At 44.8% G+C, this 23,271-nt stretch overlaps 3 protein-coding genes across 13 annotated transcripts in view; 2 read left to right on the top strand and 1 right to left on the bottom strand.

Moving 5' to 3' along the window:
- Window positions 1-5,354, top strand: part of LOC143209531 (protein FAM135A) — a 37,836-nt gene extending 32,482 nt beyond the window's left edge. For all 9 annotated transcript variants that reach the window (XM_076425284.1, XM_076425283.1, XM_076425282.1 and 6 more), the window contains one exon: window positions 183-5,354. In XM_076425284.1, the coding sequence (XP_076281399.1) occupies window positions 183-388 (206 nt within the window). In that variant the 3' untranslated portion in view covers window positions 389-5,354. The remainder of the gene's footprint in view (window positions 1-182) is intronic.
- Window positions 3,033-21,199, bottom strand: LOC143209533 (kelch-like protein 10). The gene is made up of 9 exons (XM_076425300.1): window positions 12,959-21,199; window positions 11,853-12,193; window positions 10,943-11,274; window positions 10,401-10,585; window positions 10,077-10,288; window positions 9,586-9,921; window positions 9,083-9,205; window positions 8,239-8,406; window positions 3,033-8,020 (listed from the first exon to the last, which is right to left on the bottom strand). Exons 1-9 carry the CDS (start codon window positions 13,138-13,140, stop codon window positions 7,872-7,874), a joined length of 2,028 nt encoding a protein of 675 aa, XP_076281415.1. The 5' UTR covers window positions 13,141-21,199; the 3' UTR covers window positions 3,033-7,871.
- On the top strand, window positions 15,321-23,123 carry LOC143209536 (15-hydroxyprostaglandin dehydrogenase [NAD(+)]). 3 transcript variants are annotated; one of them, XM_076425305.1, is made up of 7 exons: window positions 15,321-15,455; window positions 18,651-18,771; window positions 19,259-19,382; window positions 19,473-19,579; window positions 20,368-20,541; window positions 20,707-20,861; window positions 21,195-23,123. In XM_076425305.1, exons 2-7 carry the CDS (start codon window positions 18,679-18,681, stop codon window positions 21,307-21,309), a joined length of 768 nt encoding a protein of 255 aa, XP_076281420.1. In that variant the 5' UTR covers window positions 15,321-15,455; window positions 18,651-18,678; the 3' UTR covers window positions 21,310-23,123. The 3 variants fall into 3 exon arrangements, with proteins under 3 accessions (XP_076281420.1, XP_076281422.1, XP_076281421.1); XM_076425307.1 differs by lacking the exon at window positions 15,321-15,455 and adding an exon at window positions 17,511-17,665; XM_076425306.1 differs by lacking the exon at window positions 15,321-15,455 and adding an exon at window positions 17,969-18,188.
- Window positions 23,124-23,271: the final 148 nt, after the last annotated feature.

Here is a 23,271-nt window from a genome sequence, read left to right as displayed (position 1 = left end):
CCGGAGAACGTTATTATCGCGAGTAAGAATTTTTCGTGCGACTGCTAGACTGCGGATTTTATGCTTTCTGACAAGAATGGGCAGCTGTAATTTGACACAGCCGAAACATCGAACTGCCCAAATGTTCTTTCTCGCACCGCTACTAAAACTGCATCTAAAAAATGAAAAAAATCGGCTTGCAGGTGCAGCGTATCGCGAGATGGTGCAGAACATCCTGTACCCGGTGATGTCGACGACAGGCGTGAGTTTGGTCAGGTACGACGTACACCACGCGTTGCCAGCGACAGCGAACGCGTTGATCGGCCGAGCCGCGCACATCGCCGTCCTCGATTCCGAGCTTTTCATCGAGAAGTTCCTGCTGGTGGCGGGTCTGAAGTACTTCAGATAAGGAACGGACTACTTAGCGACTAAAGGGAAGCGAGGGGAGAAAGAAACACTAGCGATTTAAACAAAGTAATAGCGAATCTAGCCAGCGGGAACGATACTCTCGGAAGGAACGGAGCGGATATCCTCGTAACGCTCCGTGACGTCTCCGACGCCGCATTAGGATTAATTAAACCCACGGACGTACTGTCGGAATTGCCTCGTTTCTTCCCCGCAAATGCCCTTCCATCTCTCCTCTATCTCTCGTCATCCTCGTCCCAACGTAATCGGACACAGTCTTCGAAAACCGATCTCGCGATCGTCGAGGAAACGAGGCAATTCGATGTTTTTACATGGGTCGCGGACACATCGTTCGGACATCGTTATAGCAAATGTCGATCAGTTTCTCTCGTTAGGTTCCTACGCGTCATTTCTGTCGTCACGGCTTCATCGACGCTTCATCGATTCATCGAACGGGATTAATTACGACTGTACGGAGATCGGGCCTACTCGCAGCTCGCGATCCGAGTTGCACTTTGTTCGAATGGGGGATGCATGGGGGTTCGAGACCGCTCAGGGTAGTTTGATATAATATAATAGACGAGTTTCAAATCATTCGCTGAGGAACTATTAGGTCGGAAAGAAAGTTCTTACGGTTTTTGTGATTTCGATTGTATAATAAAAACCGCAAGAACTTTCTTTCCAACCCAATACAAAAATGCATTTATCGAGAACTCGATTAATTATTTTGATTCTAGCGTACATTTAAACGAGTCAATCTTCCGAATAAATTCCTCGAAAAACACTTTACTCGTTTCGATTCCTCTGGTAGCTCTAGTATTATAAGCAAGAATACAAAACGTTAGATGAATATTAGCATTCCTTCGGGAACGTGTTCTTTGTTTATCGTCAAACTGCTCTGAGCGATTAGCACGATCGAACCAAGCATCTAATTCTCGGCCTATCGCGAAACCCGTGGCCGTCGAGAAATATCGCGCGCACGATCGAGAAGAGAGGTCCATAAATCGAGAACCACGGTTCATCATCGCTCTCGACTGGAAACAGAACGCGAATCGTATTCGAAACAAAAACCCGCGAAGAGACAAGCTCGCGTAATACGTTGGTTTTCGTCTCCTTTCCTTTTTCTTTGAACAGACTTTTTTCAATCTCGAGAGCGCAGCGACGCGTCGCTCACCGTGGCTCCCAGCCTGGTGTCGAAAGCGAGGAAAAAGTAAAATTTACGAGAAAAAAAAAACGAAAACAAAAAAAAAAGAGAAAGCGGGGAATAACAAATCGAGATATATAAATAAGACAATGCAGGGACACATTGTCAAGACGCTAGGAAAGTTACGAAACGTATGTCAATTGTTACTCTCAGATAAGTGTGAGTGCGTGCGGTGCGAGGCGGATGGATGGGACGCGTAACCTTGTGAGAGAAAGCGAGAAAGATAGTGCGAGTGAGAGCGAGAATGAGAGCGAGAGTATTCTAATTAAACAAAACGGCAATGCGAACACGAATAAGCATAGCAAGAATGAAAAAACGCGAAACGACGAAGGACTCAATCGGCAAAAATGATGATCATCGCTGAAGAGGACAAGGATCCTTGATTGGTCCTCGGATCCATCGGGTTCGGCGACGGAAGTTGAACAGTGAAACGGACGAACGGGAGCAACGTGGAAGAGGAGGAGGAACAAGGACGAGTTTCTTTTTCTTTTCTTTTTTTTGTCAAACGGAAACAAATCACGAGAAGGAAAAAGTGACTACCATTTCAGGTATATGAAATCCCTCCAATACTAGATCTCAATTGCTCAGAACAATCTAAATAAAAGAAAAAAAGAAAAAAAATAAAAAGTTATACATTATTCGTAATCGAAGCAACGAAGGCGCGTGGCGTCGCGTCTGCTAATTGCTAATCGTGAGTATCATCGAAAGAGTGACAGAGGGAGAGGACGTGTGTAATTAAGACGTGTGTTTTTCGCTATACCCAGAATGGACGACGAGAATAAACGTCAATGGAGAGGCTCGCGGTACGACGGTCATTTGTCGTGTTCGACGCGGTGCGGCAAGTTCAAAAGCTTTCGACGATCAAAAATCGCACTGAATCTGCTCAATCGTTGCGTCGCTTGGCGCTCGAGTTTCTCGTTCGGGATCGTTCACATTACAGACTCTGCAGAAATTAGATGAATCAGCTCTGTGCCAAATCCCAGCTTGAATTCCGAAGAATCGTTGCGCTCGATCGTTCTACGATCTCGTTCAGAAAAATGCCAACGGAACTTCTCGAATTTCGAACTTGTTGGTTGCGTTTGTTGAACCTCTTAGCTACGGTAATATAATTTAATCACTAACTTGCGGATCTTTATGCAGAATAAATATATTTTTTGCATTGATTGTGAGAAGCAGGAATAACATACAAATTGATTTCATCCCTTAACGACTTTTTCTTGAATTTTTAAAATCTTTTACTGTTTTATATTTCGTCCAATCAATTTCTTCATAAATGCATAAAGATCCGCAGTCTATTAATCACGTATTATTTCTGATTTCTGAGAAAAATAGCCGGGAATCTCGAAAAAGCCGCATTCAACCGTAACCGTATCTAACAGCTGAAGAGGTTGAACTCTACTCTGTTCATTTTATAGACTGAACTAAAACATCTATTCGGTGTATAGTGTATAGTAAATTCGAAACGACTCGTATGAATAATAGACTGTTGATCCAGCCGCCATGTTGCCGCACCGGAACAACGCAGAACCAAATCGTGCCAGCTCGTACGGCGACTCTCGGAAATATCGTTAAGTGTAAACCCACACCGCCCACTGTAAACGTTCACCCACGCAATTGTATACAACGCCCGTACGTGTACGCCTTTACACCGTAACAGAAGACACCGTGCGCCGTGCGCCGTGCGCGTGTCGTGTTCTGCCACGAGCACACCAATATCAGGACCAGAATCGGTGCTCGTAAACTTGTTTTCCCCCCACGAAGCTGCGAAGCACAAAGAAACAGACCCCCGAAAACTTTTCTCGTTCGAAAACAGATCGCATCGTTCCGTTTGATTTCCGCTTTCCGAACGCCTCCGTCGCGAAACTTTGGTCGTCGATTACGAAAACGAAAAACGGGGTTTAGAGCTGAGAACCCTGGCAAAGACGTACGGAGATAACGACGCAAACACCGTGCAGCCTCTTCCGCTCCTCGATCGATTCTTCCTAGAGATTTCCTTGCGTGTGTGGCACGCGACAACCGTGGCAATATTATTGTATCGTCTGATTCGTGCGAGTTGCCAGAAGAAATAAACGGAAACGTAGGGGTGGAACGAAGAGGAGGGTCTTTGAATTAGAAGTAGCATAGGGGAGCGTTATGGGGGTAGTCTTGGTTTACGGGGTGGATCGAGACGGGTAGCAAGAGATTTCCATGCAAAAATAAGTGGCAAAGGTGGCAGAAAATTTTTCATCATAGATGTCTCGGGTTTGAGATGATCATACTCTTCGGGGACCTGATCTTTGTTGGTTTCTTTCGGTACGATCCACATTTTTCGATGTTATAAATGTTACCATAAGCTCATAATTTAGAGTTTTTGATATTTTGCTTAGCTACCTGTAATAATGTGGATCGCTTCTAACAATCCGACGTTGTGTCATTTTTAAGCATTCGTCAGGGCTAGTACGGTGCAAAGACGCCGTTCTTGAAGTGTTAACGCATTCGTCACCGTAGTTAATTCTCCAGAACATTCGACAAAATGAAAGTAATTTAGTTAACCCATCGGTGAATTATTTTCATCGGAATGCTTGAATATTGATAACAGACGAATCAAATTGAATTTCGCTTTGGGAAAAGTATGTAACGTTCATATTTATTAGATTCTGTTTAAAATGTTGATTTATGAGAAAAATGAGTAGACGAGAAAGAAAACACTGAAAATATGAAAAAATTTTTAGCGGCGTGTCAAAAATCGCGCGATTATCTCGGAAAGGAAGGATTCGAGGAAAAGTTTCTGCGATATATTTTTCGCTGATTGTTGCATGTAGATTGATTTCCTGCGTCGATCGAAAGCCTCAGCGCGTTTCGGACCGAACGCGAACGATTGGCAAACGATGCGATGGTAGGCTGGCTCGGCGCGAGCCCGGAAACGGAACGAAACGATCGAGCTCGCTTCTCCTTCGATTCTAAGCCGCTCACGTATCTCCGTTGGTTTACAAAACGGTCGCACACTCGCCCGGCACTCCCTTTTTGTAATATGTTTGTAAGAGGTTCGCGCGGATTATTCGCGAGCGTCGACGCGGCCGCTCGGCGTCCCCTTTCGACGTTTTCTAGTGCACACATATCGAGGGACGCGCGGTTTTCGCGGAAACGTGCTGTCTCGAGGGCGAGGAAACGCGTTTGTCGATCGATAACGAAGAAACTCGCCGCGGATCCAGCACAAAAGGGGTGGCAAAGGAGCTCGACGACAAATCAGAACTCCCGAGGCCCGAGGGAACCGCGTATCTCGTCCGGGGGAAGAAGTAAAAAAATATACATACCTATAAAACGGTCGAAGGAATTCTTTTTTTCGTTCGTTTATTATTTTAGGACAACTATCGTTTGCTCAATTGTGCGTGAACTGTCGCACGATCGACGTGTTCTCTGGCCCGGGAATCGATTTTGTACCATGTAATCTTAAGTTTCTACTAGACGAAGCGCGGTCAAGATGCCGGGAATCGGTTCAACCTGGTTCACTGGTTCACGCAAAACACTCGCAAGGAGAAATAGAAGATATTTTTAAGGCACGTTTGTGGACTCGTTTCCGAAAGAATTTCTGTTCGTCTCGTGCTCGTACGATCTCTGATCGATTTCATTGAACGGTCTGCTGTAATATCGGTTTTTAGATAGCGTGTATGTTGTACATTCGTCGAATCCGGAAGTGCACGATTCAATTTCTGAATAACTGTTATCGATTAATAGTGCACAGCGGCTTTAATGGATTAAGAACCTGGTAATAAAGAGAACGTCAAACAATTAGGGAATTCGTTTTAACCCTCGTACAATTCCTCGGGAACAGCTCGACGAAAAAGAGAGGGAGAGAGAGAGAGATCTTCGCGGTTCACGCTTTCTTCTTTTTTTTCTGTCGTGAATAAATATGTGTATGAACATGAGCGAGAATCCAAACATTTTACAATTTTTACGTATATCGAATGGATTTTCACTCGAGGAGCGTACGAGGGTTAATTAACTGTACCTCTTATTTTTGTGCTTGACTCTGCTCGATTATAAACTGTTCGTCAATGTGTACCAAAATGTGGATTTATCTTATTTGTTCAAGAACTCGAGAAATAAAGCTATCGGTAATCGTTACGGAGCCTCAACAATGGTATCAGTTAACAATATCTTTGCTGCCTGCATAAGAGCGAATCACTTTTTATTACCGTTTCAAATAGTTGAGCCCCATTCGATATTTTTCATATAGATCCACTGTTTATATTCCGATGTCCTCATCGGGAAGATAAAATATTGGAAGGTGTTGGATTATTTATCTTCTATATATGTGTACAGGGTGTGGCAGGACGGGAGGTACAACCGAGCCGGGGGTGGTACTACATATAAAAATAAGTCGAAATAAAGGAATAACATTTTTCGTTTGTCGCTTCGTTTTCGCGGGAAAATCGAGTTTAGAGTTCCGCCAGGTTCGCATGCTTCAGTATATGCATAAAATAGAATTCCTATGCAATATGTAGCACGTGTATTCGCTGCATTTTCAAACTCGATTTTCTCGCAAACGAAGCGTCAAACAAAAAAATGTTATTCCTTTTTTCCAGAGGTGGGCATTAATCGATTAAAATTTTAATCATGATTGATTGATTAATGTGTACGATTAAAAAAAGAAATCATCGAAAAATCGACGATTGATTCAATCGATTGATGAAGTTCATCGTCAATCGTTGACTAAAAGAAGAAATCATCGAAAAATCGACGATTGGATCAATCGATTGATGAAGTTAATCGTCAATCGTTGATTAAAAAAAGAAATCATCGAAAAAAATCATAAAAACACGTAAACAGAGTTTGTATTATATGTATACGTATAGACTGATTGACAATACACCTAAATTTAGTTTACATTCTTGTCAGTATCCATATAGTTTTGATTCTGTATTTCATTTCGAAATTTCAGCAGTTAATCATTAATCAATTATCCGATTGACGATTAATAATCATTAATCGCAATTAACGACTAAACTAGGAGATTAATTGTTAATTGCGATTAACGATTGAAGTAGAAATTTAGTCGTCAATCGTTGATTAAATTTTTGCCCAACTCTGCGTTTTTCGACTTATTTTTACATGTAGCATCACACCCTGCTCAGTGCTCAGTTGTATCACCCGTCCGCGGCCACACCCTGTATATGTATAAAATAGAAAAGTATGTGTGTATTCTCATATGTTTGATCCCATCGATCTGATTCGGTGGGTCTGTCGCACACTTGCACGTGTTGTTCATCTGTCGGGGTTGAAGTTGTCGGAGCGCGGTGGTTGTAAATAATCGGCCGGTTCGGAGCTGATCCGTGCGCGTTTTTCGTCTGCTATCTGCTATAACAACCTTTTCAGGTATACTGCCAGTGGTCGGACGCGGGTGCAATCCGCCCGGAGGGTCAGTATGTATACTATAAATGTCGAATATAAACCTCGTTCTAGTTGACACGTAGAATGAAAAGAAGCGTGCGAACAGGTATACTTTTATTCGTTTAAAATAACAGATCAAGGCACATTAGAATCGCTACCGGAAAAAGGAGTATGCATGTGCGATAAAAAAGGGAAATAACAATTTTCTACGGTCGATAATTTAAAAAACAAAATCTTAATATAGACGCACGGGACAACCGTGTAAATCCATCGCCCACGAACGTGGCAACCTCGTTCGGAAGAGGAGTAGGCGAAAAAGAATATGTCCGAACAAGCGAAAAGTATTTGAATGTGCTTGAAATACGCAAATCGGTCTGCAATGTAAAACATGAATGGATAAAATTCCGGCGAAAAACACGAGCTTGCCGTTTCTCGTCGATCAATCGTGTCCTACAAAAAGAAGTAAAAAAAAAAAAAGAATAAATAATGTAACAGAAAAATAATAGCCCCTATAAAACAGCGATTTGGTTAAAAATGGAAAGCGCAATCGCGGTTAAAACCCGCGTACCGTTTCACGCGGCAATTTCTCCTAAAACTTATTACAAAAAAAAAGAGAAAACGCTAGGCAGCAAAACTCATTTCCCACGCCTAGAACCCGTAACTCCGTCGCAGCTCCCGATTTTGTGTTTTTGTGTTTTTCCGTCTAAGCGAACATTTCAATCTTTTCATCCCTCTTTTACGAATTATTTGATATGTACCCTGTCGTCGAGTCGCAGCGCGAACGGTGCTCGATCCGGTCTGGAATGTTTCGGACGAAACGCTGATACAGACGTCGAGTAATCGCGAGTTTACTAGCTATCGAAACGTCACTTATTTTTGCCTTTTTTTTCAAAATTCCTTCTTCGCCGTTGCGTTACCCTAGAAAATTGCCTACGCTCTCCGCCGTTTCGTGGTCCTCGTAGTCCACTTCTTCTTCTTCGTCTTCCACCGCGGAAATGGCATTCGTCTCCGCAGCTCCCTCGCCTCCTTGGTTTTTGTCCTGGTTGTCGGATGATGCTTGTCCTGAGACATACACGTTGACCGCGTTAATTTTTGAATTTTTGGATTACTCTAACAAGCGCGTCTTTACTTGACCGATACAATTTTGAACGTAAAACACTAGAATTACCAGAACAGCCAAAATAATTAATTGAAATCTCAATAAACGGTTGTATAATTTTATAATGTATCGGATAAAATGGAATCTAGTATTCGGAAGTTTCAGCTGTCGGAATGCAAACCTTGGCCAAGCTTGTGAGCTTTGCTTTGATACGAATATTCGTGTGCGTTAGCAAGACCAGCGATAACGCACGCACTCAAGGCACTTCGATTGAGATTCATGGGCGACGCATCGTACCACTCGTTGCTGTCTGCGTCATAGCATTCCGCATACGCAATTGTCGTTACACCTACGATATTCAGAGAAACAATGTTTATACCGATTTATATTTTCATAAACAGATGTAGAATTATAGGAATTTCTTTGATCTCCCTTTCCGTAATTTTTTAACGGTAAAAGGAAGAAGAAAAGCGGAGGAAATTCCAATCTACCGATTAAGAGGGACAGCAGATTTCTATGCTTGTTGTGTATTTAGAAAACTATAAATTTTATAAAACTTGAATCTAGCTTCGATACAGAGTTTTGTATAGTAAGGTGGAGTGGGGTAAGTCCGTCTACGGGGCAGGTCCGTTAATTGGTTATTTTTATTATAATATGAACGAACTTTCTCTAGCTTGTATTTATTAATATAGTATAAGTTAGTGTGAACTATTCTACATATATGTCGCCCGAGAATAAAGGTGTTATCCTCGTTTAAATCAATCAATGCCGAACAGTCACGTGCGAGGTACACGTACAACTTTGAGGTTACCCTAAACCTGCAATAGTTTACAAGTTATTAATATATTCTGTGTTGTTATTTTAGGTATGTTTTTACATACCAGACTGAAAATACATCAGTTTAAAATTCAACTTTGCAAAAACTAGGGCGAACTTACCCCACTCCACCTTATTAATATTTATTAGTCAAATCAAATATAAAATCAATCAATCGAATAACGGGAAGGACCAAAAGACCATTTTACCATCGAAACCACCAACAACGAAGATCATATCGTCCAAGATGACCGTGGCGAAATTGCTGCGGGGGCTGAACATTTCTGGAACCGCGTGCCAGTCCTCCGAATGGTTCGGATTGTAGCATTCCCCTGCGGGAACACAAGATCAATATTGCAACGAGACATTAATTTCCACGTAGCGGAAAATCCCGAGCCGAGAGGGTACTCTTACGCTCGGTGGAGCGATTTCTACCAGAAGCTTCCAATAAAATTGAATGCTCCAGAGAGCGAACAAACACCGTGCCGCGCGCCGGCATAAATAACACTATCCAATAATTTAAAAAATACTCAAAACAGTCGACTTTCCACTAGATTAAAATTCGAAACGTTTACCCACGCTCTGAAATAAAAAATGTGTTCTCCCCGGCTAATTATTGCAATGAAATAAATCGGATCAGAGGCGATAAAAATAAAAATAAAGGTAAAGGTAAAGATTCCTATGAACGATTAAGGTGCGACGAATTGTATACCACAGTTGAGTCGATTAAATCCATCGAAGCCTCCAAGAGCGTAGAGGCTGTGCCGGAATGCGACCAACGAAACCCCTGACCGTGGGTTCAGCATCGAATGAATGTAGCTCCACTGATTGGTCTCCACGTCGAAGACTTCCGCGGAATCCAGGACTTCACGGCCGTTGAAACCGCCGACGATGTAAATCTTGTCGTTCAGAGCTGCAGCGCTCGCGTCCGATCTCTGTCGTTGCATCGACGGTATCATCTCCCATTGGTTCCTTTGCGGCTCGTATCTTTCCCCCGAGCTCATTCTGGTGCGGCCGTTGTAGCCACCAAGGGCGTAAATCTTCCCGCCTGTTTGCAAAAACCATTCCCATCGATCGGTCGCTATTCGCGCAAAACGATTCTCAGGACCAAGAATTTTATCTTTATCCAAACGACCCTCTATTTTCCCGCATCGCTTGCGTCTCCCCCCCAGTCCTAGGATATAAAGAATAATCGGTGCTCACCGTGGGTACAAACGCTGACGTAACACCTCGCATGGTACATGCAGGCTCTTTCCCGCCACTCTTTGGTCACCGGGTCGAAGCATCGGACCGTGTTGAAGTGTTGATTCCCGTCGAACCCGCCGATCATGTAGATCAGATTGTTCAGAGCGCAGAGCCCGTGGTAGGACCTCGGCGTGGCGTCCGTGCTCACTGATAGAAACCATCTGTCAGCTCTGGAGTTCACATTACGGTGAATCTCGGCTTGGCCAACGGTTCTCGCGAGATTCGCGACCGTCGCGACATATGGAGGAAGAATCGAGGAAAAATGGAGGAAAGTCGGAGCACCTCGTGTCGTAGGTCTCCACGAAATTGGTCGGTGCACCGGCTGTCCAGCCGCCGATCGCGAACAGGATTTCATGCGGAATCCGAGGACGCGCCAGTGGATTCTTCAGGTCGATCTCGCCGGTGCTCTGTTTCGCGTCTTGCTCGTTCAGATAAGCGTTCGCGTCGCGTACAATTCGCTGGCAGAGCTTCAACAATTAGGGACAAAGGATAGGAAATTTTAGACGAATTGCTGGTGAATTTTATGAAAATCGGTGCACAATTTATTATACCGTTGGAAGCGATAAAACAGTCTGCATAAAGAATCGTAGAGAGCGGAGAATTCGTTTCCGAATTGTCTCGCAACATAGCGAGGCCACAATCAACAAATAAAAAGAAAGGGGCTGAGAACGATAAGATAAAGAGTTGGATACTAAAATGACTAAAATATAGAGATTGCGGACGATCGTGCAATCTTCGACTACCAAGGGAAGAATGAGAATACATAATAAAGAATCGATATCCTAGGCTTGGCCTTCGGATAATGGACGTCCGGGACTACTCACTTCATCCTCCTCGATGATCTTCCACGTGAGAATATTGTTCGTGAAGAACGGGTAGCTGATAAAACCGTAGCGCACGCATTTCAAGAGTCTCGGCAAACAAGGCTTCCTTTCTTCTTGGTTGTGCTCGACCCAGGTTTTAACGGCCTCGAAAACTATTTCCTCGTTTTTAACGTTCAGCTCGTCGTCACGTAGGATCGCCTCGAGTTCCTCGCCAGTGAGCTCTTTGAATTCCGGGCTCTCTTGCAGTATCCGCTTAAAGTGATGACGAATGTATTTCCGGCCCTTCTCTTCCAGGTCACGGCAGAAATAGTGACGGGCGAATTTAAAGATACCTAAGTTGTTACAATTCAGCAGTCTCGCCAATGGCTGACATTTACACAGAACGAAATTCTCTCTCCCTCTCACACACTCTCGTTTCGTTATCTCGCGAAAAACAATCATTCACCCGTCGAGAGGCACAATTATTTTGTACAGATTTAAACATTCATTCGTCACAGTGTCGAACTTATTAGACTGTTCTAAAAATTGCATAAAAATTATGAAAACGCCCAAAATGGCCTATTTTTTGTACGATTCTAAGTAGTTCTGTTCGTTATACAGATACAACAAGAAAAGTTTTATCCGTGTTCCTTTTTCATTTTGATAAACGTACCTTATCTGACATCTCGCAGCGTCTTTATTTGATTTTAATATTTATTCTAGGAAATAATGTGATCGATAGACCGAAAAGAACAATGTCGAGAGATTTTATAGCCTACCTAATCCTGTAGTTAGGATATGCGAGATGCAAGGATCGTGGTACTTTTATAGCTGTCGGTTCGGCAGCCGACTCGTCAATCGGTTTGATCATTTTGGTTGAAAAGTATTTTTGTCGAGCGCGATTTGATTAACCAACGAATCGACACATTACCTAAGCAGTTCTCGGGTCTGAGCTCCTGCAGCAGGAACTGACAGCATAATTGGACAACGCCGAGGACTTCGAACTGATCGGCCAGCGGCAGAAGTTGCTCGACGTTGTCGGCGTTGATGTCGCAAGCGCCGGTGTAAGCGTAGTCGAGGATCAGGCTGAAAATTTCGCCAGGAACGGAATCGATGACGACCTCGGTAGTCGTCTCGGTCTTGCCGCCTTTCAGGCTGTTCGTGAAGAGGGCCTTGAAGTACGGGCTGACCGCGGACAAAATGACTCGATGCACTGGGAATACCTGGTCCCCGACGCATCTGATCGCACCGTCGCACAACTGCTGGTTCGCTCTGAAATATCGACGTGTCGATGAGAGCGGAAAGGATCCAGGTAATGTCGATGGGATCCTCGAATCACATGCGGGCGAGCTTCTAATTAGAAGTTGTACTCGCCAAGCACCGCATAAAATATCCTCGCCGGTTTTAATAAATTCACACAGGACAGTTATACGATTCTTAATTTCGACTGTCGTTCGTACGATTCGGTTATACGTATTTCTTTATTTTCGTTGATTTTCCTCGAGAAAGAGGAGTTGGATCGTTGACCTGAAAACGTTGGATTCGATCCGACCCAGATTTCCGGAGAATCACGTCCCGCTTGTCGAGCGTTTAGCCCTCGAATTAGGTTGACAATTACGTTAAGTCTTAATAGGGATCGAAGCGTCACCGAAAACAAGGTTGGATAATTACAGTTCGCCGCTGGGGGTTAAAGCGATAGAAATAGGACGGGGGCTTTATGCTGCGTCGAAGCTTTTATTTTGATGCTTCGTGGAAAATGATTAAGAAACCGCGAACTGTCGAATATTGATAGCTCTGGCCCAGACATGTAAACGGCACGTAAACCGAAGAATCAACATCCATAAACGACGAAACGCGGTTCAGGGGCTTCAACGGAGCACAGACGGATCAGCTCGACGGTGAAACTGGCATCCACTGTCAATTGGGATATTGAACGCGGGACGACGCGACGGACAAGGGTCGCGTCTAATTGAGACATCCTACCGCAGATCGTTCCGGACAATGGGTCCCAGCGTAAAAACCGAGCGGAACACGTACCTAAGCTCGGACCAGACCATGGGGAACTCGACGAGGACGTAGTTCGAGGGTAGACACATGCATTTCCGGACTTTGCTCGCTTGCTTCCTGGGACACTGCTTCGGTTTCGCGGTGAGGACAGTAGTCCGCGACATTCGGCTGCGAAATAGCTTTCGAAACTTCATCCTGCGTCGTCCGTCCATCGCCTCGTGGCCGACCAACGCGATCTTCTCGTCGCTGGCCACCACGCGACCCCTGCGCCTTCTTCTTCTTCTTCCTTTCGCCAGATGCGCGAACCTTACTTTCCCCGTTTTACTTTGCTCCCGACCGATCCTGCGTTCTCGTGTTCGTTCTGATTATCGATGCCAGCCCCGGCACACCGGAGATTCGCGGCCATGACAGAGGAACGCCGATACTTTCAGCTGACGGTATTGCCGAGCGCGATGATCGATCATCGAGACCGGTCGGTGACCCACGACTCGCTTCCGGCTTGTCAGAGCCGACTTCCACACGAGTACTCGATACTTTGTCCAGAGTATTACACTACTCCACGACGTTAAATAATATTTTTACCAAGGTTCCGACGCGTTCGATGCCGCGGTGGTCGTCGGGGACCACAGCTGTATTGCCTTACTCGACGATTTACCTCCCGGAATACACCAAATCATTTATGCCATAAATGCATAAAATCCCCTGCATACTCGAGTATATGAGATAGTTTTTATTATTATTACATGAAATAATTTATAGTAGATTTTTTTAACGTTTACAAAGCAGTTCGTGCGTTCTTAGAGACTGTGAGATTGTGAGACCTCATGAGATACTCGGATATCCAGGGACACGGCTGTCTTATGAGATACCCAGGTACCCGGATGCTCGGCTATCTCATGAGATATCCGAGTAAATATTGTAGCTCTAACTTCTAATTGATATAAAAGATACATGTAATTCGAGCCACCCTATAAAAATCTAATACACTTTCAATTTGAGCTGACGCGAGTTTCACTTAGGTTACAGTTCTGGGGGCGAAGGTGTAAAGGATGGGTGGAGTTGGCAGGACATTAACAAATGATCTCAGGGTGTGGCCCCATTTCTGTAAATATTTACCAATAAAAAATAAATAGAGAGGGTAGGAGAGCATGACTAATCAGAAATCGAGGGGTGGCAGACGACTGTGCTATTTCCACCACATTAATTTTTCCCATCAAATACTACCATACTAAGCATATAATAAAATTAATACATAGATAAAAATAAATAAGGTGGCGCGTAGACGAGGCGAGGCGCACCACTAATTATAAACATAAACCGAGGGATGGCAGACGATCGCTTCTACCTCGTTAATCCCTCCCATCCAGTCAAACTAAATCACACTACGCTAAACACGCGTGAACACATAAACTTAATATGTACCTCGATATATAAAAATAAAAATAAAAATACATAAGAGGGTGAAGAAGGCGAGGAGGCGTGACTAATTAAAAATCGAGTGGCGGCAGAGATGATCCGATATAACTAAATCACCCTACACTAAATATACAACGTAACATGAATAAGTTGATATAGAAAAATATATAAATACGGGAGTGAAAAGGCGGGGCACGACTAATTAAAAATCGAGGCCCGCCAGACGATCGCGTTCGCCTCATTAGCTCCGCCACCCCAGCTAAATCGTCGGGCGCTAAACGTGTATTCCTCCGCGAATTCCGAGAGCCACCCCCGGTAGGTGAAGGCACGTAGACCCCGAATCTAGCATCCACACAGTGGGATCGATCGTCGCGATCAAGGCTCGTCCGAATTCTCGGCGACCCTGAGCATTGCGAGTCAACCCGGTAAACATGGATCTCGCGCGACTGGGCGGGGCCGAAGGGGGTGAAACCATGGCAGAAAGACGGTGGAGAGGGGGGATCGTCGCGGCGGAGGGGGATGCGGAGAGGGGTGGGCCGATCGAAAGCGTGGTCGGGATCGTGTGTCCGCGAAACAAAAAGCCCACGGGCGAAGGTTAAGGGCTGTGGGGGGACAGGAGGGGGAAACTCTCGCACGCGCAGAGGGAGAGAGAGAGAGAGAGAGAGAGAGAGAGAGACGGACACGCGGACGCGAACGCGGGCGGACGGACGGGAGTCGCACGTAAAAGTCACGTGGCACGCAACCGCGCCAATCAATATCGGGGCCCGGAGCGGGGTGTGTGCGTTCACCGGGAGTCAGCGTTCACCGGTGGTGCAGCGAGCCAGTGCGTCCGCGGCCGTCAACCACACCTTGTCGGGGTAGCCTGCTCGCGAGGCTCTGTCCGCGACACACACACACACACATACACATACACATACACAGACACGTACTCCACAGAACGGACACATACATATACGAGGACACAGGCGAACCCGGTTGGCCGCGCGGTGTGCGCGCACCCCCGACCGCCCTCCGTCTCCGACGACTCGTTTCGCTTTCGTCGCAGCCGCCAGCCTGCCTGTTGCGGGACACCAGCCGACTCTTCCGGGGAGCTGCGATTCAAGATACGAAGGTACTGCCGATTCAAAAGTACACTCCGCCAAAGAAACACCGCAGCCACGCCAACCCCGCACCTCTATACACCTCGTACACCGGACACTAGACACCCCGGGGTGGCTGATCGCTGACGAGCCGCCCGCGGTCAGTGCTCCGCGAGGGGTGACTTTGTAGTTTCCTCGTGCTACCCGGCCACCAGCACTCCCTGAAATTATAGATCCTTCGTTAAAAGACTCCAGCTCGGCCGACCGAGGGGAGAGACCACAAGGGAAATTGAAGGGTGAACTCGATAAGGTATCGCCGCATCGAGGTAGCCCGTGCCGGCGCGGCGACTTTCAGCCTCTGTAGATTTAGAGGGTGGTTTTCGGAGTCTTGCCAGAATTCGAGTAATTACCCGATGGCTTTCCAATCTCAAACACACTGTAACCTATAAATCGAGTTTACAATTTCAAGAATTACAACTTGGTTCTTGTTACGCCTTTGGAAGTTCCAGAGGTTGGTTCTTGGCGTTCGTAGCGTTCCTGCGACTCGGGGGTGAGTGTACAGGAATCTCTAGGATTCGGACAGCGTCGTAGACCTCCGAGGTTGTTGCGATTCTATTCGTCGAACGAATTCAATTCTTTTGTTCCTTCGATAAAAACCGGAACTTCGAATACAACCTCCCGTCGTCGTTTCGTTCCGATCCGACCGATGGATTTTCTGTTCAACCACTCGTCGAAGAACGGAGGGAACATTCTCTTCTCGCAGACTCTTCTTCTCTCTGCTTCGGAGATTTTTCAGAACTCGCGTTTCTCGTCCGGAGGGCAGACAAATTTGCCCCCGGTTCAAACCTGAGGACCTCGAATACAATTTCACCCACGGTAGCTCCGATCCGATCGATGGATTTCTCTGTTTGTTCGAAGGATTTTCTGTTCGTTCGACCGCTCTTCGAAGCGATGAACGGAGGCTCCTCCGCTCCTCGCAGGCTCTTCTTCTTTCCGCTCCGGGGATTTTGCTAGAAGACTGCTCGTTCGGAGGGGGTTTTAACGGTGGTCGAGTGTTTTCGAGGAGCGTAGGTGAAAGTCGAGAGGTGCGTGGCTGCCGACGTCGTACAGTTTCCCGGGGATATCGAGCGATCGAGGCGTCGTGAATTTTTTAGATCGCCTCTTTCTGATGCTCACCGAGGGAAACGTGTTCGCCGGTTTATCTACGGCTGCCAGACACGAGGGCGGGGGTGGTTGGAACAGTTGGGCCGGGGACCAGGGTGGGGGGCAAGGGGGAACTCGGTGTCACGACGGGCGCAATATTAAACGAAGCTGTACGATGCTGTTTCATTCGCGAGGGTGATTCACACGCAGGAGTATTTGATATCCTCTTCTACGGACGCGTGAAATCCTCCTCCTCGACGCTCGCACCTTTCACGCGCTCGAGGCGCTCCGCGACTCGTGCATTTTCCCTCTGTTTTTTCCCATTTTACTTCCCGCTCCTCTTGCCGCGCGGACGTTATACGGGCTGTTGAATTTTTAAACGCGTTAGCGAGCGTCGCGGAATTTTCCGAACTTTTGATGCGTAGCAAGAAATGCCCTGGGTTAAGCTCGACTGGAAAATGTACGCGATACACAGTTTGAACACGTTCTGTTCTTTTGCTGGGAATCGAAAATTATTTGGAATCAACGCAAAATCAAAATACATTTTATTCATGATATTCAACAAATAATGATAATAAAATATTTGAAACGATTATTTCTTATTTCAAGTGAAATAAACTATGCCCAACTCTGAAATGTAAGAGTTTAAATAAGAAGGACGGATACAAGAAGAATTATTTTTACCGACACAAGAGGGTGACACCCATCCGCGGCGGATTTAATAATCGTTCTTCAACCTTGCAGACTCTGCAGAGCGTCTTAACAACAGGGGTACGCCCGAGACAGGGGCAGAAAAATTGAATTTTTTAGTCGAGGCAAATAATTGCGTGGCTCGCTGGTGAAAAAGCTGAAATCGGACGTTTTTAATTGCGAACGGCCGGCTGGTTCTCATTGACGCGGTCGGGATTGCTGTGTCTTTGCGAGGGCTGGGTGCAAGAAGGCTGGTAGACACGGCGCGGCGCGACGCGCGACGGGAGTCTGGCGTCGAAGCATGTGGTAAAACGACGCTCGTCGACGCGGGCTCAGTGAGTCATGCGCCGCGTCGAGCATCGCCGGCTTTATTTCCGAACGTGCATCCCCATCGACGCCGGGAAGTCAAGTACGAAATGGTTATAACGAGACGGTGAAATTCGATTTCGCCCACGCGACTGATCACACGCCGCCACCAGACCGGAAATTGCTTAGACGCGGCTTTCAAAGCGGATCCGAAACGTTCGGGAGCCGTCCGGATTTCCTCAAAAGCTTCTTCTTCCCTTTTCCCGGAACGTTTTCGGTACTGATGGAACTCCGCCTCCGACGCGAACCGGTCCTCTCGGCTGTGATTCTACCGTGTACCGGCGTTTTCCCGATATCTACCTAGAGTAATGTAGTAAATAGCACGCAGGTTGTTTTTATAGTGCCGTTTCAGATACACGCGCATTTGAAGTTGCGACGGCTGCTCCGCGACTGCTATCGGAGCCGAGGATTTGTTTTTCGTTTTGGTGTGCACGCGAATGCGAGACACGTGGTCGGACGCTGTTCATACGTTGATCATGCTCAGACTAATAAACACACAGTAGCGTCCGGGAGTTTCCGAGAAATTAACCTCGCACCGTTCGCATCAAATAAAATACACAGACACTGTAAACATTTCTCTTTGTAATTCACGGTCTATTAATCTCATACGCTTGCTTCAGATACGACACATCGAGTTGTGTAAATTCTGGTTGTCACTTAAAACACGAAATCGATTGTGTTGGCTTCCATAAAACATACTTGCTGAACTATTTTGATCAGCGAATATAGAGCTTCAGTTATCGCTAAACAGCGGATCTTCATGCAATATAAACATTTTCTACTTAAATTGCAAGAAACTCGTGCGAAATAGAAATTTATTTTCTTTCTTAATATGATTAATCGGTTGGAAATAATGTAACAGAATTTTTAAATTCTTCTAATGTTTCTACTGTTTTTATTTACACCTAATCATTTTTGTCAGAAATGCATAAAATCCGCTGTCTAGTTATCGCAGACTGAGGATTCCACGATTTTTGTGTAGAAACTGGCGAGTGTTTTGTAATGGAAAAATTTTATGTCGTTCGCAGGCGTACAGTTGTCCAAGAATTTTCGGAAATGGACCTGAAAAGGAAAGTAGCGCTGGTGACTGGTGCCGCTGCCGGAATCGGTAAGGCGTTTGCCACAGAGTTGGTGTACCAAGGTGTGCAGGTGAGTGAAAATGATAAATCGTCTTCAACTTTTTCCCAGATAATTTCAAAACGAGGATCGCGATAATATTGTCTTGAAAAATGTGAAAAATGTGATAAAAGGTTTGAAAAATCCTTTTCAAGAATGTAACCTTGACTCGATTCATATTTCACCGTATAAACGCTTTGAACGCTTGCAATCAAGAGTGACCGACTTATATTTAGATCGCTCCCCGTTAGGGAAGATATTAAAGCGCTATCTCTGACCGACTTCCAACTTATCGTCTATCACAATTCTCACGGGAGAGAATGATCGCATAAAAATGTAAAATGCTCTGCTCTCTCTCTCTCTTTTCACGAAATTCTAAATTATTCGTAATTTTTAGTGACAATATACATATAATGTTCCCTATATTTGCTTGATTCGACTCGGAAAAATAGCGTCCCAATAATTTTTAATCGAATTCAGAAAACTTTGTTCGAACATTTCGCCATACTTTGATTTGTAGGTTGCCGTGTGCGACATCGATGTAGATGAAGGCGAGAAATTGGTGGAGATTTTAACTTCAGACTACGGAAAGGATCGCGTGATTTTCTGTCAGTGCGACGTCACAGATTACTCACAGTTCGAAGGTACGCAAATATTAAACGCATTATCCTTTAACCGATAAGATGAATTTCTAGTCACCGATAGTAACCGATCACAAATTACTTTATTTCTAGACGCGTTTCAGAAGACAATCGCAACGTTCGGCCACATCGATATCGTTGTAAACAATGCTGGGATCATGAACGATCGATTTTGGGAGCTGGAAGTCGACATTAACGTTGTGAGTATCTACTTCCCAATTAAATTATCTTATCGATACGCTAGAGGTAATTCGATAGAAGATTGATTAATATACAGTCAGGGACAATTTAAAGTGGACACCCTTAAAAATCGCATAACTTTTTAGAAATTAGTCCACAGGACTTGAATTTTTTTAAGATGTTAGACCGGCTAGTTCGCTAGAGAATAAGTAAACAGAAATTTAATACGATTGCAATTGGTAGGAATTATACAAAATTTTTAAAAATTATGTTTTGTCAACTTTTTTATCTGGGCCTGTAACGATAATTTAAAAAATGCGTTTTATAGATTTCGGTAACTTATATGCATACTGAAAATTTCATCGAAATCGGTCAACATTGCAATGAGCTACAAACGTTTAAAGATGATCACGTAAGGGCGAAATGCCCTGGCAAGGCTGAAAATCTGCGACTTTCACCCTTAAGCTCTCTTAAGATATTTAATTTTTCTTAATTGAAATTAAACGATTTTTACAATTGACTAATTATGAAAATGGTGTAAGTCCATACATTTACCGTAAATATACATATATTATTTTAGTTGAATTCGCCTGAAAGAAATGTATATAATCAAATTAGATATATATAAATGATTTGGTGGAAACATTGCCAGACTTGACATAATTAATTTATATTTTTGAATTGACTAATATGCTAACCTTTAATTTTCTCGAAACAACAAAAAATGGAGTTACACCATTTTCAAAATAAACGGTCCTATATTGCATGTACCGGGTGTTTCGAAATGCGAGCGTTGAAATGATTTTAGAATGGTGTAATCCGTGGAACGTTGCTTGCTCAACAATTTATGAGAACGGACATGGGTGGCCACGGCGGAATAGTGGTTAACATTGGAAGTAATGTCAGCATCATTCCCTACCACAGTGTCCCAATCTACTCCGCCACCAAAGCGGCCATTGTCAACTTCACCAGAGCGTTCGGGGTAAATATGAACTTCCGTTAAAAATAAAAAATAATACGTCAAACAATTACGAAAATATTATGAATTTTTCTATCGGTCTCGAATTTCTATAACGCAATGCAGACATATTGTTAGGAGTCCGATCGAAGGGAATACATAGCTACGGATTGTTATTGTTTTCCGCAGCACCAATACCACGTGGACCTGACCGGCGTGAAGGTGATGGCACTGTGCCCAAGCGCGACGGATAGCAAATTGTTAAAGGACGTGAGTAAACAGCTGCTCTGGTTGCGATACGAGGACGCCTGGCATTGCGACATAGCCAATTCCGTGCCACAAAGGTAGAGAAACGTTAAAAGAACCGTAAACGCAACTCTGTCTGTCATCGACAGCCTGGCTAAACTTTCTTTGAAAATGTTCTTTTACGGTTCGTTGACACGTTGAGTCACCTTAAAACGAAATTCTAATCAAAACCCTGCGGAGTTCAAGGCTTTTATAGATGGTAAAAATGAAGTTCGGTCCAAGCAGCTGTGCCACGAAACAAATTGAAACAAAAATTGTTGTCGCGTGTAACCAACGTGCCAGTGAACGTGTTAAACATTATTTCCTGGGAATCTTGTCGATCCAGGTTGTTTCGAACTGGGAAGTTCGTTGAACGAAACATATGTTTTCAGGGTGGAGCACGTGGCGAAAGCGTTGGTGCACGTGCTGACCACCGGCAAAAGCGGAAGCGTCTGGCTGGTCGAGAAGGATCAGCCTCCTCACGAGCTCTCCTTCACGAAGATCTAAGAATCGACGTGGACCCACCCTCGCTTGAATACAAATAATCATGCCGTACCATAACTGCGAATGTACCTTCATTATACATTACCGGAACGATGCCGACGCTGTTGCGCGGACACGAGACCAGCAGCGTAACGCGGAGGACCCTGCACCCCAGGGAAAACGTCTCTCGCGCCACACCAAAGAACAAAAAAAAAAGATGAAAACGGTGCAAGATTTTGTACACTTGGCGAGAACACATTTTTTGTACATTGTTACGCGTTCCGTATTACACTTAAGTAGAAATTAAAGACATAGCGGTTACCGCCGACGAAGTGATCCTTGAAGATCATCCTCGGATCTTCGATCTTAGACTCCATTTTTTCCTCCGGGAGTCGCCGACGTTCGATAGACGTAGAAATCTAGGGAAATTCCCAAATCTAGGGAAACACGGCGAACATCGAGTTTTACTGGCGAGCAATGGCACGCGTTCGTCTTGGAGCTGCGATTCAAGTTGGTAGAGCGTCGATAAAACCGATCGATCGTTTGATAAGCGTTGCTCTGCTCTGTACACTTTCGGGATAAAACAATACGACGTATTTTTACGATTCGCTCTCGTCGTCGCTATAATTGCTCGTCGCAGCTTCAACGTAAACGCATGGTTGCGTCGCAGAGGTTGCATCTTCCGACGAATGAGTCTGAACGAATAAGCATAACCGATAACAGTTGTAACGCTTGACTCGATGAATATCAGCGATCTCTATTGCTTGGGAAGGGATTTTATAAAATTGAACGCAGAATTTTGAATGCGCTATTAGGATAGCATGTGTCGTAACAAAGGAAAAACGTGCATAATTGTTCGTCGGAAGAGGCATCCACTGTAACCTACAGCGATACCGATCGAAGCGGGAGAGAAGAATTCTGAAGCATTAGCTGAAACCGGGAGGAACACATACGCGTTTTCGGACCATGAACAACCGCCGCGCCGCGCCGTGTCGTTCAGACTCGATATCTCGTAGACTAGCACTCGTATCGCGTTGACCACACGACTAGTTTCTACACATTCCGATTCTGTCAGCCATTTGCGAAATCCGAGATTTTTCATACATTGATCACGATTTTAAAGCGACAAAATGAAAAATGAAAGAAATCGTTTATTACAAAGCGAACAAGTCATTTTTAAAATGCTATGCAAAATGCGTGAGAGAGGAAAAGTGAACGAAATCATTTTTATCGAAACCGCTTGATCTTTGACGCGAAAGTCCACGTAAATCGTCGATCGACGGAAAAAAAAAGAAAGAAAAAAGAAAATAAACCATCGCTTCCGTTCATCTCAATCCACCCATCGCGCGTTCGTAAGTATTACGGAATCAACGAAACGAGGAGAGATAACGAATAATCGAGGGAGGCGAGTCCAAAACATTTTGTCCACGATTACGCTACACAATCGCGCTCGTAATTTTTATACGAACTTTTAGACGGGGATTCGACCAATGGGAGAGCAAACGAATAAATACGTAGGATTAGATATACAGAATCGAGGCCTAAGCCCGGTGTCTTCGGCGCACAGATCACAATTATTATATATTTTAATCGTCCATTAACGTCGGTCGGAACAGCCTCCGGTTTCTCCCGTCGCGGCCTCGATCGCGATCGAGACCGCGGCGAGGGAGGATCCGCGGAAAACTCGGAATCGAAGGGCAATCGCACATTCGAATATAACATTACGTAATCTTAATCGACGCCACGGTCGGTAGCTAGTGGAAATTGTTGGTTTTGTTATGATTTGCTCGGAATGTATGTTGCAAGCCTAGTCAATAAAGTGCATAGCTTTTTAAAAAGCCGAACACTCTATTCTTAGATCCCGCGATAATCGTAACCACGGAAATGTCCCGTCGATATACATACATGTGAGAGTACGGTGACTACTCCTCTGATAAAATTGGCGAAACAGTGACAACAGATTTTTGCGGAACTTTCACCGAGATG

Source organism: Lasioglossum baleicum, chromosome 6 (genome assembly GCF_051020765.1).
Source record: "Lasioglossum baleicum chromosome 6, iyLasBale1, whole genome shotgun sequence".
Taxonomy (NCBI): domain Eukaryota; kingdom Metazoa; phylum Arthropoda; class Insecta; order Hymenoptera; family Halictidae; genus Lasioglossum; species Lasioglossum baleicum.
The sequence above is the reverse complement of the archived record's forward strand: the minus strand, read 5'-3'. Positions and strand labels throughout refer to the sequence as shown.